The sequence below is a fragment of the Capra hircus genome, chromosome 5 (genome assembly GCF_001704415.2).
Source record: "Capra hircus breed San Clemente chromosome 5, ASM170441v1, whole genome shotgun sequence".
In the NCBI taxonomy this organism is placed as follows: Eukaryota; Metazoa; Chordata; class Mammalia; order Artiodactyla; family Bovidae; genus Capra; species Capra hircus.
Window position 1 is genome coordinate 108133640 of NC_030812.1, and position 17560 is coordinate 108151199.

Consider the following 17560-nt stretch of genomic DNA (forward strand, 5'->3'; position numbering starts at 1 on the left):
TTCCACACCCAGAACGTGCAGGAGGGCTGGGGATGCCAGCAACCCCGGCAGACAGCCGTATGGGAGGGAACCACCAGCCTGAGCACCGGCACGTCCCGGATGGGGCGAGGACACCAGAGTAACACTCCGGGAAAACGCTCCGGCAACTATGAGGACAGCAGCAGTGCATCGAGCAGTTCCCAAGGTTCAGCTGGAGCTGAGGACTCAATTATGTTTTCAATTTAAAATAAGGAGATTTCCAAAGATTAGCGCCATTTGCTCATTAAAGCACAGCTCATACCCATCGGTGGTCGAGAAACACAAGTGGCTCTTAGACCTAAGCCCTTTTTAGATAGAGACGTGAGGGAAGCGTAAGCCTGGAACAGACAGACACTCAGGTGCAGCCAAGCTCACCCCAGGGGCAGAAAACAGCACATCCCCTGCAGCAGACGAGGGAGAGCACAGAGCAGACACCGCGCTGAAGGCTGTGACACGGAGCAAGTTCGGGGTCATCCCGGCTCACCCTGTGCTCCCATCAGAAACCAGCACCCTCAGCAAGCGCAGCCCAGGGCTGCCTGGCATAAAAGCACCCGTCACCTTCAGTTCTCTTTGTTTTTTTAGCATGAACAGCAGATGGTTTTCCTCTCCCGACTCTCAAGAAACAGCTGCAATGTCGCTATCTCTGGACTGACACTGTGGCCACCACACGCACTCCATTCTGCACGGTCCGCCAGCAGCTCAGGAACAGGGAGACAGAACAGGCCAAAGGCCCTGCCACCTGTCTGCAAACCCTGCACGTCTGGGTCAGCTCCATCGCAGGACCCAGCAGAGCTCATTCCTCACATGATTACAGTTCAAGAGGCACCTGGAATACTGGGTAGCCACCACTCCCTTTAGGAGATTTAATTACACTACAGTTCTTATTTTATAACGCATTAATAGGAAGGCACGTAGAGTTAAAAACGCTCTGTCATTAACTGGTAGGGGTGGAATATGGTGAATGCAGGCCGAAGTGGACAGAACTTGCTGCAGTGAAGCGAGCAAGCGCCTGAACTCTGGTGGACGCCTACCACCCTCACATGCATGACGGACACACACAGCTGGGTCCCTAAGGAGACAGGAAGGATGTTTGTGTAGGAGAAGAGAGTGGAGGCTGGAGAGGAAGCAGCTTTGCCCCAACTGGGCCAAGCTACCTGTCGGAGGGAGTCGGAGGAGGGAGAAGCAGGGCGGCTGGCGGAGCGGAGGCTTAGAGAAAGCTCCCACTGATCGACAAAAAATCGACGCGAAGGCTCAGGCTCTGGCTACAAGATACAAGATGGAGAAAAAAAAACTAAGGAAATGTGAAATTAAAAGTCACACACTGTCCTGAACACAAGCAACTTGGCAGTTTCAGACCCTTTATCTGGATTACAAATGCAGTAAAAAAAACACTCAGTTCCAGAAGCAGCAATGGCTCATTCCAGGCGGTGTCCAGCCCACACGTCCTGTGCACTCCACCGAGCCCCTCATGGCCTGAGCTGGAATCTCTCTTGGGCAGAGGGGATTCCACCAGCTCATCACCTTGCTGGCCTGCCGTGGAGGAGACCACAGGGACAGCAGATCTGCAGTGAAGCTCACTCTTTCTACACAAAAGCCAGGAGAGTGGCTCCTCCTTCTTCTGGTGGGGCTGAGAGAAGCCAAGCTGACCCTGGAGCCAGCCCACAACCCTCTGCAGTCCCCATGCAGCACATGAAGCTAGTGGGCCCAGCAGCCAGATTCTCTGGGCCCCAGTGAGAAGGGGCTGAGAACGCAGTGAGCGGTAACTGCTTCATTTCCTGCAGGTTTGGGCTGAGATACCTGCGGGGTGCAGGGAAGAGGCACCTCTTGGCTCTGAGCTCCCCTACTTCAGCTCACACTAAATGCAAAGCTTCAGGTGTGATGGGGTGATGGAGAGTGTCACCAGCCTCTGCTTTAGAGGCTCAGATAGAAAAGACTGAACTCCCTGGACGGTAGAGAAGCAGGCAAACGCATAGCTGTATGGGGGAGGTGGAGGAACATTCTGGCAGGGACATAAGCAGTAACCCTCAAGAGCACCTGGACGGGAGCCCTGCGCTGAGGAACCTGGAAACTGGCCCCAGGATGATGAAAGGAGATTCCTACCAACCTGACCGCTTCCCCCTGCGCCCTGCAGCCCCAAGCTTCTAGCTGCTGCTCTGTCCAGTCTCTCCTCTCATTCACCGCTCTTCCCTCTGTTCCTGCTGAGGCTCTGCTTCAGTCAAAATCATTGGGACCCCCCACCTCAAATATGCATTCCCCAAAGCAGAGGGTTTGGCCCTGTTACTCAGTGAAAAGGCTGAGATTTCTTCTTGAGAGGAACCAGCCTGGGAAGAAGGACGAAAGAGGCTGGGCACATGCAGAGAGGCCATGGTGACACGGGTGACGTGGAAAGGCCACCCAGCCCCACCTCCTGCCCCAGGGACCTGCTTCCTGTTGCCCTGGTGACAGTACAGAGACACAGGGCTACTGCTACTTTCCTGATGGGCCCCGGGGAGCCAGATCTACTGCTCAGTCATGAGCACACTTCTCAGAGAGCAACGGCAGAGGGAAGCCAAAAAAAAGAAAAAAAGAGAAGGCCCACAGAAAATGAACAGCGAGAGCTGATTCTCGCTCTGGCTGCAGAGAGGCATCCACTTAGGGATCAATTAAAGGGTAACAGCCACCAAGAACGTTCCATAACGTCAGTAGGCTTTTACATGGGCATCTCTGCTACTCGTCAGATTATTCGATGGTCAAGTGTGACTGGCCGTCTGCCCCCTAGTTTCTCAGACAGATGATCAACAGCTCCCCATCACAGACTCCGCCGTCACCTTCCTTCCCTGCCCTGTCCTCTTCATCCTTGAAAACTCCCCACGCTGGTAAGAGCTCTGGCTTTCTTGGGATTTCTACCTCGAGATCCCAGATTTGCAGAAGAGCCAAGCAAATTCCTCCTGTTTCTGGATCCTGACCCTTCCCCTGGAGTCAAAGGCACGTATTTATGGGTGGGAAAGGGGGCTGAGGGCAGGATGAAGAGGCCTTTCATAGAAGCACACATCTCAGGGTTCTTTTCTGGAATGGACGGATGCTCTCCAGGAATGCTATTCCCATGGGTCATCACTGCTAGCAAAGAGTTCTGGCTCTTGGCTGGGTGACCAGAGTGTGCAAAAAGCAAGGGACAGGGGCCACACCTGCCTCCCCCCTGCCCCCCGCCCTAGCGTGCCGCGTCTGTGTGGCTGCCAGCATCCCATGCCACGGGCATGCTTTTACCCTCTCGTGCTGGGGGCTCTGCTTGCCACGGCTGTCGGCATCAAGATCCCTGTGTGTCTGTTGGCAACAAAGCAGAAACTTAAGCTCCATCCAAACTCTCTATCTGGACCAGTGAGTGACAGTGTGACAGAGTCAGAATTCATTTCAACACACATCCCGTGGCCTGTTGCCCCCAGCAACCACAACCCCATCCACATCAAAGCCCCATCACCCAAGGACAACTCCCAGCACAGCTGTCCTCCTACAAGCCAGCCACATGGATAAAGGGCTACGGTTAGTACAGAGGTGGAGCAGACATGTTTCTTTCACACAGCAGCACATGGCCAGGCGTTCAATGGCAGATTAACAGGAGAGGCAGGTTAGAAGGGCAAAGCTTTCCACAACAAGACATTAGGAAGGAAAGGTGGGGAGGTGGAAATCGGCTGGAGTAAATGACCATGATAACAGTCCACAGGAAACTCCGGGGTGGGGCATGGTCCCTGAACAGGATCACAGGACAGGGTGAGGGGAACAAAGAGCTATGCACGGGCGGACAGGCCTGGTACACAGGCCCTGCCGTCCTGAGGAGCAGTCATGGGGCTGTGGACGCCTCTGGTCACTCTGGATAACCCAGGATTCACTGTGTGGTCCTGCGCCTGTGCAAAACTGACCCATAGCTTCCAAGTTTCTCTGGAGCCCATGAGCAGGGGGGTCCCTGAGGGCCGGATGAGGCCAGGGCTCAGGCTCCAGAGTCACACACTCGGGCTCAGCTCTTGGATCACTGTTCACTGCGTGACCTGGCCTCCTGACCCTCTGCCTTTGTCTCCTCAGCTGTAAGAGGTTGACACTAACGGGACCTGCCTTGTAGGTTTATCGTGAGAAGAGACTGAGATGACACAGGACAGCGCTCAGAACTCTGCCTGGCTCACAGGAAACGCCTGCGGTTGTTCTCTGGCACGGACAGGGCTCAGGGCAGTCACGGCCCCACAAGGGCTCAGGGTCCAGACCCAGGGACATCGGCTGGGCCTGCTCATCAGACACAGCACAAGGTCGCCTCCTGAACAGGCTACCATAGCTAAGGAAAAGTCTTTCCATAGATCCTGCCTTTCTTTAAAATCAGTGTTTTATTTTACAGGGACGTGCAACACAAGTCAAAAACGCTGTGCTCTAACCGCACTTTCAATGGGCATGCTGGCCACAAACACATGCATGGCCCACTTGCCATGAAGCAGTTCTCCAGTGTCTGCCTGAAGAGCGAGAGGGGTGGACAAAAGGGCAGCCATTTGTTGGCAAAAGCCGGATAAACAGGAGGGAGGCTCCCAAAATCGGAAGGAACCAAACTAATAAAGTGAAGCCTTAGAAAAAGCTTCCAAACCCCACCTGAACTGCGTCTCCCTGGGCAGCAAGACCCACGCGGCTGATTCCAGCAGGGCCACATGACAGTGTGCTCGAGCTGTCAGGCCTTGTGTCCGGGCCAGTGCGGTTTACATTTTAGCTTACAGCTGCACAGTCATCTTCTTATGGTACGGGACTGGATTACACCACCCAGGGTTTGACCATACCATTGCCACCCTGAGGCCCACCAGTACCGGTCACCACGGAAACGGGCGCACTCTGACTTGGTCTCCACCCTCGCCACCCACACAGCCAGGCAGGCACACAGGACGGCAGAGCATGCAGAGGGGGTCACCTGCTGGCCGCCACGTGCCCGACAGGGAGGCGGAGTAGGGGGAGGAGAGAGGGTGACCACTTTTTTGGGGCAGGTCCGAGAACGCTCCTTGTCCCGTCGCTTTTACACCAACAGACACAAACAAAGAGAACACAGGTGAAAAGACAGCCACACTGAGGCTGGTTCTGGAAGGACTAGAGGCACCTGCCAAAGGCACCCTGAGACCCTTCCCCAACCCCGCGCCTCCGTGAGCACAAATCCGTGTCTTCAGGGAGCACCCGCCCTGCTGGCCGTCAACCTCTGGCTGGAGGCGCACCGTCTGCAGATCCGAGTCTTGTGCAGCTGCTGCGGGCTCAGGACCTACGGTGCAGCACTTTCTAAATCCCACAGACCTGGAGCATATTCTTCTTTGTTGGTTTATCAAGAAAGTTGGGGGTAGGAGAGAGGGGCCCAGGACATACCCTCACTCCCACTCGAAAGGTTTGGGAGATGAGCAAGGAAACACAGGAAAAAGCAGGAGACAGGAGACAAGAAGAGCACCTCTGCCAACTGACCCCGCAATGTCGGCAGACCACTTCCCCGGATGCCCCTTTCCACGGCGTCCACTTCCCGGGGGGCTGTCTCCAGCGCAGGAACCCTTTGGTGCCTAACAAACCACCAGCTTCCTAGGTCAGAGGGGCCTCAGCTTTCTGACACGCAGACTGACGTGTGGGGTGCTGCTTGCAAAGCCCGGGAGGGGGGAGGCAGGAACACCACTCCTGTCTGCCCCCCAACCCCTGAGAGGAGGCCTCCCGCGTCCCCATTTGGGTGGCACCTGGCAGTGTTCTCTCTCTCAGGGACTAGGTGCGCAAAGCAAGGCTCGTGACACCATCCGAGTCAGTGCTGGGGATGTGTCATCCGTGATATGATGCACCCATGAGGGGATGAACTGGGGTCACGGCCCCCCCACAGCAGGGCAGGCTGACAATTCTGCTTCACACAGCACACAGCACAGGGCTGACGGGTGTAGAGACTCGGCTGTGCCTTCTAACCCACGTCTCCACTGCCCCTTCCCAGACCAGACTTGACTTTAAGGGTTCTGTTCTGCCTGGAGAAGCTGGCAGTATGTACTCAACTCCACTGACCGCGACTGCAGATCACCCACACGGGCTGAGGCTCCAGGCGCCCCTGCAGCCTGGCAGGGGTCCCTGCCCTGGACCGCTCCAGGATGTGACTCTCAAGGTCATCTCTTCACCCAGAGACTGGGCTCCTGTCTCAGGCCACCTCTGTGACGAGTGTTAAGAACCTGGGAAAGTAGCTCATCCTCCCTTTCAGGGATCCTCCATTAAAGACTGACCTTTAACTCAGAGGGTCTACTCAAGGCGAAGGTAAGTCAGTAAAACAGAAATCAATTGCTAACAAGTTTTTCTCAGAAGACCACCCCTCCCCAAGCACACCAAAAGGCAGCTTGGCTTCGTGGTGAGTTTGGACTCTGCTCCCAAGCTTCCATTTCAGCCTCACAGGCCTGCCTTATGTGCATATTCTTAAAAGAAAGGTTAACAAAGAAACAATCTGCCCCAAAAGTCATTCAACTAAACCTAACTCACCAACTCCCAGCACTTTCCAGCACAGGAGGGCACCATGGCCACACACCCAACCACCACTCAGAACCCTGGTCCTCAGTGATTCCAAACCACGAGACAGCATACCCAGGCCATACTCCTGACGCAGGAGGGACGGAGCAGAGGCCTCCCGTGGCTGACGGGCTTCCTGTGACCGCCAGGCGCCACCTCCTCTCTCTCTGCCCTACTCTACCATGTAGAAGTCGCTCTACAGGAGTTTCTGCAGAAACTTTGGTGAAAATTTCTAAAAAGGATATTTTAAATGTAGCTAAAACACCAAGAAAGTGTACAGATCGCTGTCCATGATTTGAAACAAGGAAACAAACCACAGTTTGAAAATATTACCTGGATAACATTTTCCTGTTTAACAGGAAAGGCCCACTGCCCCGAGCCCCAAACTCAGGATGGTCCTCCAGGGGTCATGCAGACATGAGTCAGCTAAAGGTCAACTTGGGACAAAGTTTATAAGAGCAAAACCCCAAAGACTCTGGAACCTCACCACACAGTCCCAGCTGGTTTCAGCACTAAACAAACAGCCCAGCCTGCTCACTGGATTCCCAAAACTGAAGGGTTATAGGGGTCAAGCGATACTGTTAGTGAAACTGAAAGCTGCTCAGTCGTGTCCGACTCTTTGTGACCCCATGGGCTATACAGTCCATGAAATTCTCCAGGCCAGAATCCTGGAGCGGGTAGCCTTTCCCTTCTCCAGGGGATCTCCCCAAGCCAGGGATCGAACCCAGTTCTCTCAAATTGCAGGCGGATTCTTTACCAGCTGAGCCACAAGGGAAGCCAAATAATACTGGAGTGGGTAGCCTATCCCTTCTCCAGCAGATCTTCCCGACCCAGGGATCGAACCAGGGTCTCCTGCATTATAGGCAGATTCTTTAGCAACTGAGCTATTTGGGACGCCTGATACTGTCAATAGTCTCTGTTGAATCTTCGTGGAGTCTACTCAAATGCGCACAGATCCCTACCCGGGGCTCCAGTGAGGCCTCCACCAAGCTGGCTCTGAGGAGGAGCGGGTGGGAAGGCTTGGGCCGGGGCAGTTCCTTTACCTGTTTCCACTGGGGGGTGGGAGCAGAGCGACCCTGCTCGGGCAGGCAGCGGGACGGCTGGCTGACCCCATGCTCCTGTGTCGGCTGGAACACACAGGCCAGTGCGGGGAGGGACAGCACATGGAGACAGAAAAACAAAAACACACACATTAAGGTAGAAGACACGAAGAAGATTCTCACAGCACACAGACACACACCTAAGAACTGAAGGAGGGCTCACAGAATTAATTCTAGAAAGTTACACTTATAAAGAAAAACATATAGGTTACACTTAAAAAAAAAAAAAACCAAACCCCCAACTAGGTCAAAAACAAATGCAAAGGAGAAGACAGACAGAGCTGTAATTCTGAGTATCCTTTTCCCAAGCTCACTGCTCTGAGCCTAAACCACTAACTGCCACTTGGAAAATGAGGCGTGCATCTCCTGAGGACCAACTTCCTCTGGCGGACAGCATCCCATGTTCCCGAGGTGGGATGGGGCCTGGGCTGCAGGCTCCTCGGCACCGACGCCTGAGGCGTGAGGATCTGAGCAAGCACCAGACGTGAGAAGATGTTCATGTGGTGGGCCCCACCCTGGACCACAGGAACAGGAGCTGACGACGTGGAGAAGGTGAAGAGGAGACGCGCGCTTAAGCACCAGGGATCTGGGAAGAAGCTTTCAGTGTGGACCGCACTATGCCAGCACTTCCTCCCAGGAGAAGACAGAGCGACTTCTGGATGAGCAAGAGGAGAGAGAGCAAGACCCGACAGACATCACCGGCCAGCCCTCAGCAGGACTCAGGGGAGTGAGGTTACTCCACGGAGCATCTTGACAACACGCCCACTCTTGACCTCGTCAAGGACAGTCTAATAAGGCATCTTTATCACCAGAGTATTTACCTCTGTGCTTATCATTAGTGATGAGAAACAAGTCAACATTCAGCACCAGGAGAAGGGTTAAGAAAGGCGTAGAGCGCACACTTTGGAAGAGACTTGTAAGGAGTTTGGAACATGGAAATACTGCCCAAAGTTACAGGAAGAAAGCAGAACAGAAAAGTGTACGTCAACAATGACCTCAACTGTGAAAACGAAGACGCACTGAAGAAAGACCCGAAAGAAACATGGGAAAGCGTTAATAACATTATAGGGGCCTTAATTACCAACATTATATTTTTCAGCATTTTCCTCAAAAAGCAGAAGTGGAGGTTGCTGTGACTGAAGTTGATCGGGCAAGCGCTGGTTTATTACTCATATATGTATGCATGTGAACACACACCTACGTGCAGAGACCAAGACCCCACCACGCTGCAAAGGGCCTGGGTTGGCGTCTGCCAGATACCTGGGACCTGCCTGGTTACGACAGTAACCCCAGTCCCTCCCCACACAGACGCCGCCTCAAGCCCGGAGCCCTCGGGGGGTCTGGGACATTCCTCATCTCACCAGCCCCTTCCTCTGAGGCCAGACCAGGTCCCGGCGGGTGAGTGGGGCCTACCTGTCTCCTCACACCCACAGACTGTGGGGGCGCATTCTCCTCAAACTTGGCCAGCAGCTGGGTTGCCATGTACTTCACTTTGTTCTGGTTGCCGAGGGCCACGTCCATCCTCCGGTCGGTCAGCGTGCTCACTAGGGTGGGCCTTCCTCCTCTGTGGCCCCGGGGTGTGTCCTCCTGAGGAATATGGGCCCCGAGAACCACCTGTGTCAGAGCAGCCCCCCTGCCCCCCCAGGCCTGGCACGTTAGGGCGCTCCTTGCGGTTCTCTTCTCAAGATGGACTCAGGGCGGGGGCAGCAATGGAGAGGCGCTCCGGCTTTTGCTGGTGTGGCCACATCCCCAGAAGGCCGCTTGCCCTTTACCATGTGCACGCACAGAGAAAGGAAGGCCACGTGCACAGACGTGTGCTCCCGGAATGCTCTCCAGAGAACAGAGGCACAAGGCCACAGGAAGCATCCGTGCCCACCCACCTCACGTGGATGAACTGGAAGGGTCCAATACTAACTTGGACACTGGGGGATTAAGCCACGAAGAGGCACAGTACAGTCGCTCTGGCAAACCCTAGACATTTCTCTCACCTCCTCTGACTGGCTGGTCTTTCTCCTCTTCCCAGCACCATCCAAGTCTTTTTCCTTCTTGTCCTGCACCAAGAGCAGAGGGAAACCACATTCCTTCACTCTCTGCACCTCATCTCTAGCTCTGCAGCTCGAGGAAATCCCGTCCGCTTACCTTGGGGGAGCGCTTCCGAGAAATGGTCTGCCCAAGTTTGCTCAGGAAGGAGATGGGGGACTTGGTGCTGGCTATTAGGACAGCCCTCTCCTCCGCATTCAGGTCTGAGGCATCTGAAGGCAGAAATCAGCAGTGTTCAAGGACAGCCCTGAGGGAGCCTCCCCGCAGGAGGGCCAGGGTGCTCTGAACCTAGCAAGAACGCCCGAGAAAATGCACACAGAGGCCTGCACGCTAGGCCTTCTCTTCTCCATGCACACAAACAGGACCAACACTTGCCCCGCTCAACTTCAGTCACAAAATCCTCTGCTTCTGCTTTTCAAAAACTGCAGTCTGCCTGTGCGTGTGGGTCACAGCAGAGCGCCAAAGCCTCACTTTGAGGATAAAAAGTTCAAGCAGAGATAGAATGGGAGAGACATGGGGAAGACAAGGTGCAAGCCAAGTCATCATTCTGCGGTGTGCAGACACCTGTACTTAGCTTCACATGGAGCAGGGCTCTCCCTGACGGGCATACTGATGTTAGACTTATGGATTTCTGTCGTAAGAACTGTATCTCTAACAAGAAAAAGCCTCAGAGGTCTACAAGTACATGGCTAGAAGATGCCGGAAAACAGCACCTCAAATCTCTGGATTCCAACGTTTTATTAGTGACAACAGTAACGCTGAGATAATAATTGAAATAACTAACATTTATGTAAGTGCTTCCATTCGCCAAACACTCTTTTCAGCATTTCACAATCTAATCATATACATATTGCCCCCATTTTATAGAAGGGGAAACTGAGGCACAGGGAAGTTTAGTGACTTGCCTCCAGTTGAACAGGGGAGGCAATGGGGTGCAAACCAGGTCAGGTACCATGGTCAACACGCGTAAGCATCATGATGCTTACTTAATCTGTTTCCCAGCAGCCTGAGGGCCAAGGGAAGATTTCTGGAAACACTAAAAAGCAGGAAAAGAAAAAGCAGCCAGAGAAGGAACAGTCACAGAGGAACGAGAACGAGGCAAGTGTGGTCCAGGATCACAGAAGCCAAGAGCAAGACAGAGTTTCAAGGGATCAAACATCGTTCCAAGCACTGAACAACACGGAACAGCCAAGTGCCTGAGAGGCGAGAAGGGGGAAGGGTATGTGTTTGGTGATTCTCCATGACTACGAAGAACAGTTTGGCCAGAGCAGAGACTGGGTTGCAAAGTGCCACAGAGACTGGGCAGTGAGGAAGCCCAGGTCACAGCAAAAGCACTTTTCAAAGAGGCTGGTTCGGAGAGAAAGGGACAAGACTCTGGACAGGAACGCTCACGGACTCCACATTTCCAGGTGTGCTGACCAAAAGGTGGGTCAGAAGGAGGGCCTGGCAACACCTGCAGAGAAGCAGGTCTGATGGAAGAAGGGCCACAGGGACCCATTCAGCGGCCCTGGGGACCCTCACCTCGGGAGGGGAGCGAGTCCTTGAACATCTCGTAGAACTGGGTCAGGTACATCACCATGGACAGCTTGTCCGGCTCCCCCACTGAGGCCATCTCTCTGCCTGTCATGATGGGAGAAATGCCCAGCTCTTTCTCAGCAATATCGAAGGCCAGCTGGTTATTCTTCTCCACATTCTGCTCATCCAAAGAGTCAAAATCTCTATGAGGAACAGGATGAAGAAGACATGTCAAGACCACGCATGACAGAGCCCCAGACCAGAAAACACTGTATCATGGAGTACTCATTTAAGCCCGGGTTTAGGACCTCAGTGAAATTAAGACAGCAAACCTATCTCACTTCTCAGCTTGCTTCCTCTTACTAACAAAATCAAATCATCCTCAGGAAGAACACCGGATTAAAGATCTACCCACAAATGACAAGAGGGAAAAGTTGGAAAACAAAACATTTCTCCAATAACATACACTTCTTACTAAAATGTAGGCTCAAGGAAAGGAGCTGTTTTTATTATGTTTCCCCTGCACCTGCGTGTGGTCCACGTGTATTAACCTCATGCGCAACAGGGAACAGGTCCTGTTTGGATGAGGCTGTGTTTAAAAAGCCTGGAGCCATCACCCCCGAGTCCATGGAGCTGACAAGCTGTTGATGGACTAGGTCGGCTCTAGTGAATCATACTCTGCCTTCTGCTCACAGGGAAATTCCAAAACTTTCCTCAAAAGGTTGTTTCATTGCTAAGTCCCTGAGTTTCCCTAAGTACTTAGATTAACGAACATTTCCCACTGGGTTTCAGGCTTCCTGCTATTCAGTCAAGACTGATAGCTTCCTTCAATAGGTGACTTCAGACTAACTGAGCGGGCCTTATTTTACGTTAACCTACTGACTTGTGTAACTTTTCCTTTGCTAAATTCCTTTACCCTGTATATTAAGCCTATTAAACTATGGAGGCCGCATCCCGAGTGAAGGCACTACAGCCTGACCAGTGCCAAGTTAACGACCCCGGGCTCTGTGTGCATCAGGAGGAAATCCCCAGGCCCCCGGAGCCCCTTCGGTCCATCCAACGAAAGTGCAGCCCCGCCCACCAGCCAGGCTCCCTCCGGTGCTTGTGACCCCAGCCCTCTGGAGCAGAGTGACTCGCCTGGCCCTCGTTTCAGCACTCCTGTGCCATTACCACAGTCGTCCTCAAGCTGCCCCCTGGAGAGGGTGACTAGGTCCTACTTCCACTCGCTTTATATCCACCTCTGCATGAGCCAGGGACCGGGTGCCAGAGGTCACTTACCTTATCCAAGCAAATCAGAAATCCCCATTTCTAAACACCAGGTGAGGCTGCTTTATTAGCATAAATGGGAACTAGGTCTTTCAGGATTCCTTAGGTAATCATTGAAATAAAACATACACAAAAATGGGCCTGTAAGTGGACCTAATGATGAAAGGACACAGACAGTCAAAATAATCCCACGTGCTCCGCTCGTTTCTGAATCTTCCTGTTTGGCTTCCATGGTAAGGACTGCCTGCAAGGGCAGCTGGGTGCACCAGGCACCAGCTGACCTGGGTCGTCCTGCTGCGCTAGTCTGCCTTTAGATGAGCACAGGACGCCCAAGAGAGGAAATGGCACACACAGGGAGGTAAGGCTACCTGAGCGTCACGGGCTTGACAATGCGGGCAAGCCCCACTGAACGGAGCAGCTGCTCTGCCAGGAGGGACACACGTGCTTCGGGCCCCACCCGGCCAGGCTCTCCTTGTGACCAGCAGCACTGGACAGAGAGCTAGCTGTGTGCAAAGCTCAGCTGGGGCCAGGAAACAGGGTTTCCCTTCATGGGATGTTAGCAGGCTCAGGGGGTCCACCTTGCAAGTGTGGAGACTTATACACTCAGCTGGCCACTACTGGGCCGGGCTACAGAGCGCCTGAGAGACAGAGCTTTAAACACGGCTACATCAAGACCAGTCACAAGCTGCAGAGGAAGCATTGCGCTACGTGCCCTGTTCTAGGAAAGGGCCACCTGAGCTCGGGGAATACGGATGAGGTCGAGCCTGGACTCACATCAGGTCAGGGCGGTATCTGTGTATGATGGCACACAGGGCCAGGCCGCTCTTCCACGACATGGTGAGGTCCGTCACGTTCACCCCGGCATAGCCGTCTGTCTGCCGCTGGCACCAACCCAGCAGCTTGCTGGAACGAGCCACAGACTCTAGAACAACAACAACAACGTTATTATTGGAGGTGTGGTCACCTGGGAGCCTTGACAGAGAATCCACGTAACCAGTCTGAAAAACTACTGAAGGGAGGGACAAAATAGCCGTCACTGGTTTTCAAAAGTAAGAAGCTATTTAACTGGTATTATATAAATTTTTTTTTTTTTTTTTGGCTCCACGGTGTGGCTTATGGGATCTTAGTTCCTCAATAGGGAGACTGCTGAACTGACTGAATGTGGGACCATAGCAGTGAGAGCGCAGAGTCCTAACCACGGAACCCTAGGGAATTTCCGTGAAGTTTTAGGTTTAGGCAAGAAACTCCCAATTTATCCAGACTCTGAGGTCAACGTCCATGCCCCGGACAGACGACAGGCTGCCCGTGGGTGACCTGGACCCAAGCACGCTGAAGCCCAGGGTCCTGGCGGCTCTCCAGGACAGGGATGCGGAGGCAATGACCACCTGCTGACACCCTCAAACCAGTGGCCCTGAGATCTCACTGGAGAGCTGGCAGCAGCTGGGAGAGGAGACGCCTTCCCTGCAAAGCAACATTTGGCGGACCCAAGAAGAAAGGTTCGGTCCTGCACTTTCCAAGTGAAAGCAACTCTGCAGGATCACACAGGCGAAGGCAAGGACCCCAGAGCGGCAGGCTGAGCCCTCAGCAAGACAAGCCGCCATGCCCTGAAACACTCAACGCAGAGACAGCGCATATCCAGGAACACTTCCGGTCACTGACGTGTCTCCTAAAACATGAAGAGCCGTCATAAAAATCCGCTTTCATAGCTGCATCAGAAGAGCCCTGACACAGAGCATTTAGGAAAGTGAAAGTGAAAGTGAGGTCGCTCAGTCGTGCCGACTCTTTGCAACCCCATGCACCAAGCTCCTCAATCCATGGGATTTTCAAGGCAAGAGTACTGGAGTGGGTTGCCATTTCCTTCTCCAGGGAATCTTCCCAACCCAGGTCTCTCACACTGTAGACAGATGCTTTACCGTCTGAGCCACCAGGGAAGTCTAACAGAGCATTTAGAAGAATCTGGTAACTCCTATTCATGTCCAAGAAAGTCTATTCCTTACTTTAGGCAGCTGAAAATATTTAACCTTGTACTGGGTCACTAAGTGCTTTGTGAACATAAGATTAAAACCACATTTCTAAAAAGCCTGTTTTATTTAAGTGTTTCAGGGAAATGAATCCTGAAATGACACAGAGAAGCAATGCTGGTGTCCTCGTCTAAGTCTCCTGGCTTCCTAGATTAACTTTATTCAGATGTTTCCCAAGTCTGTGTCCAGTGGTCCAGTATGTACTGGACAACCTCAATAGTTCAAGCTCCAGAACTACAGTGAACAAAGACACACTCTCTGGGGAATTCCCTGGCAGTCCAGAGGTTGGGATGCCTTGCTTTCACTGACAAGGGCACAGGTTCAATCCCTGGTCAGGGAATTAAGGTCCCACAAGCCGTATGGGGTGGCCAAACAAGACACACTCTCTGCCTTCAAGGAAGATGATCTTGATATTCCAACAGCACGTCAACTTCAAGAAACCCAAGACAGAACTCAAACCTTCAGCCCCAGTTCCTTATTCAGGCTCTTCAATGCTTCTGGCTCCTTAATACTCCCGACTACCACTCTTAACACCCCGCTGTACACCAAGTGTTGCAGTGAACACCTCACCATGCCCCCAAGTCCTCATAGCCCGAGCGAGGCACAATAGGCACCCCCATTTCAGACACCGAAACCCAAGTTCAGATGGCAAGCCACATCCTTCACCAATGGGCACGGCTTGACTGGACGCAGCCTCCCTTCTCATCCACAGCCTCAACGTCAGGCCAGTGAACCTGACACGGACGCAGCCCTGACTACCCACTCGGCCCGGTGCCCTTCTCTGCCTGGCCCACTGCAGTGACCACTCTCCTCCCCAGGAACTCTTCAGAGGCCTCACCAGACACAAAGTGCAGCATGGGCTCTGCCTCTACCACTGTGTCCTGCAGGCTCGTGGTCCTCAGCTTCCAGGCCACGGCTTCTTCGCTAAGACCTTCCCCGCAAACCTTGGCTGGCATGTGCACTCAAAGGCCCCTGCACACACACCCCGCCCTCTCAACAGCACGTATCCAGCTTCTCTCCACACCCGCGTGACCCCTGAGACCAGGCTTCCCAGCCTCGAAGCGCTGCTATTTCCTGGCTGTGAGGCTGACTTGTGTATCATGGGGCAGAGCAGTCACGTCCCGTCCAGTCCTGACGAGCACTGTGCGCACCAGAGCCCAGCCTTCACACAGAACACGCTGAGTTGGCTGAAAGGCTGAAGCGGGACTCACCGTTGCGGGCCAGCTTTGGGGTGGTTCGGGAATTCACAAGGTTCTCCATCTCCAAATGAACATCTTTTGTGTCTCCAGTATCATACAGATGGCGCACCTGGCAGGAAGGTTATAAGCCGTTAAGAAGGGAAATCACACACCAAGGAACCAAGGCCCACCTGAGAACAGAATGACCACAGTGAAAACCTGGGCGGAAGTGTGGTCAGAAGGGATAAGGCCAACCTTCACCCCTTCTGGGATGCAGTGGGTCACACACACACACATGCGCGTGCACTGTGAGAACCTGTGATAGAGAGACACTTGGCCACAGCGGGAGGGGCTTGCTTAGTCTCTGCTGGGCCATGACTCCTGCCCGGTAACAGCAGGTTTTGCCCCTAAACATAGAGGCCCAGTGTACAGTCTAGGACACAGATATCTCGAATGAGCTGCTTTCTCGACGTTGTTGGACTCTTTGGAATTATTGTGCTTTGTGAAATGTCACTCTTGGTGCAATAACAAGGCTTCAGACATTGTGAGCTGGACGACAGTATTTTTTACTTGCAGAGAGTCTTATCTTCCCAAATCCTCTCAAGGGACCAGTCCTGTCTGCAGCACAAAGACCCGGGGAGCTGGGGTGGTGGTCTCCGTGGCGCAGACGAGGAGACAAATGCAGGGGAGGGGAGGGCCCAGTCACTGTGACCGGTGGCAGTGACACAGATGTGTACCACACGCCCTGCCCAGGGAGCCAGGGCTGTGCCCTGCTCATCACTGCACACCCGCCGCCCTGGCTGCTCCATCTGCTGATGGAAAACGCCTCCTCAGCCAACTCAGGGAGACGTCACTTGGTTCATAAGGAAGGCTGTGTATGCTTGTATCCACAGGGTCTGACCAGGCCTGACAGCGGCCAGGACAGGCCCGACTGGCCAGGGACTCTCACCTGGCTTGGCCGGAGAAAGTTGACATTCACATTGGGGTATCTGGTGACGGGGTCAATGCTGTACTGGCTGAAGTTCTTGCTCACGTTCTCAGGGGTGGTCTGAGGCAGCAACCTATAAATGCTTTCCCTGCAACAACGAACAAACGCTCAGGGCAGTGACAGTAACAGAAACACCTCTGATGATATTTCTGTGTTCTGAGAGCCCAGGGCAGGGCCAACCTTCCTCCTGGATGGGGCTCCCCCACTCCCACATCAGCCTCGCTTCCCATCCCCTCCACCTCCAAGACCCCGCAGGCCCCAGACTGCTACGCCCCAGCAAGAAAGGCAAGCACACTGCTGTGGGCAGGAGCAAAGCCCAAATCTAATTTACTACTATGCTCTGTTTCGGCAAGTTCACTAAATTTTTAAGAAAGTCACTGGTGAAAAAAACTTGCCACCAAAGGCCCCCTCCCACACACCCCACCCTCTCAACAGCATGTGTCCAGTTTCTCTCCACACCCTTGTGACCCCTGAGACCAGCCAGGGTTCCCAGCCTCGAAGCACTGCTATTTCCTGGCTGTGACCCCCTAGGTAACTGTGACCCTAGAGGACCTTATGTAACAGACTTAAAATGATATGAACCCCAAATTTCACCCAGTACATCCTCTTTCTCTAGTTCTGGTCAAGGCACTTGTTCTTTATCAGCATGCAAATCCCAGGTCTTAGCTCATTCACAATTATCTGCTTCAAAATATCTGACGTTTGAGAAATGTTTACAAGCAGCTTGGTGTTTTCCTTTGAATTCAAAGGTTATCTTTAATTAGTTCTAAGTTAGTACATCCCCAGCTACCACGCTGATTTCATTAGTATTAGCCTCTCTAGTTCAAAGACAAGAAGGACTTGACACAGGATTTTCATACCCCTGTTTACGTAATTGTCACAGAGGAATCGGAGAACATCCTTCAATGTTATACAAAGATTCAGACACCG

General features: G+C 53.2%; 1 protein-coding gene across 10 annotated transcripts in view; it reads right to left on the bottom strand.

Moving 5' to 3' along the window:
• The window catches only part of MICAL3 (microtubule associated monooxygenase, calponin and LIM domain containing 3), an 89578-nt gene that overhangs the window by 49448 nt on the left and 22570 nt on the right, over window positions 1-17560 (bottom strand). For 6 of the 10 annotated variants that reach the window (XM_018048715.1, XM_018048716.1, XM_018048720.1 and 3 more), the window contains 11 exons: window positions 16592-16718; window positions 15676-15772; window positions 13218-13365; window positions 11184-11380; window positions 9762-9874; window positions 9611-9673; window positions 9036-9209; window positions 7566-7649; window positions 4931-5029; window positions 3262-3318; window positions 1173-1280 (listed from right to left, as the gene is read on the bottom strand). In XM_018048715.1, coding sequence (XP_017904204.1) covers window positions 1173-1280; window positions 3262-3318; window positions 4931-5029; window positions 7566-7649; window positions 9036-9209; window positions 9611-9673; window positions 9762-9874; window positions 11184-11380; window positions 13218-13365; window positions 15676-15772; window positions 16592-16718 — 1267 coding nt within the window. Of the gene's footprint in view, window positions 1-1172; window positions 1281-3261; window positions 3319-4930; window positions 5030-7565; window positions 7650-8048; window positions 8278-9035; window positions 9210-9610; window positions 9674-9761; window positions 9875-11183; window positions 11381-13217; window positions 13366-15675; window positions 15773-16591; window positions 16719-17560 lie in introns of those variants that run through there. The other 4 variants (XM_018048722.1, XM_018048723.1, XM_018048721.1 and 1 more) reach the window with 3 other exon arrangements.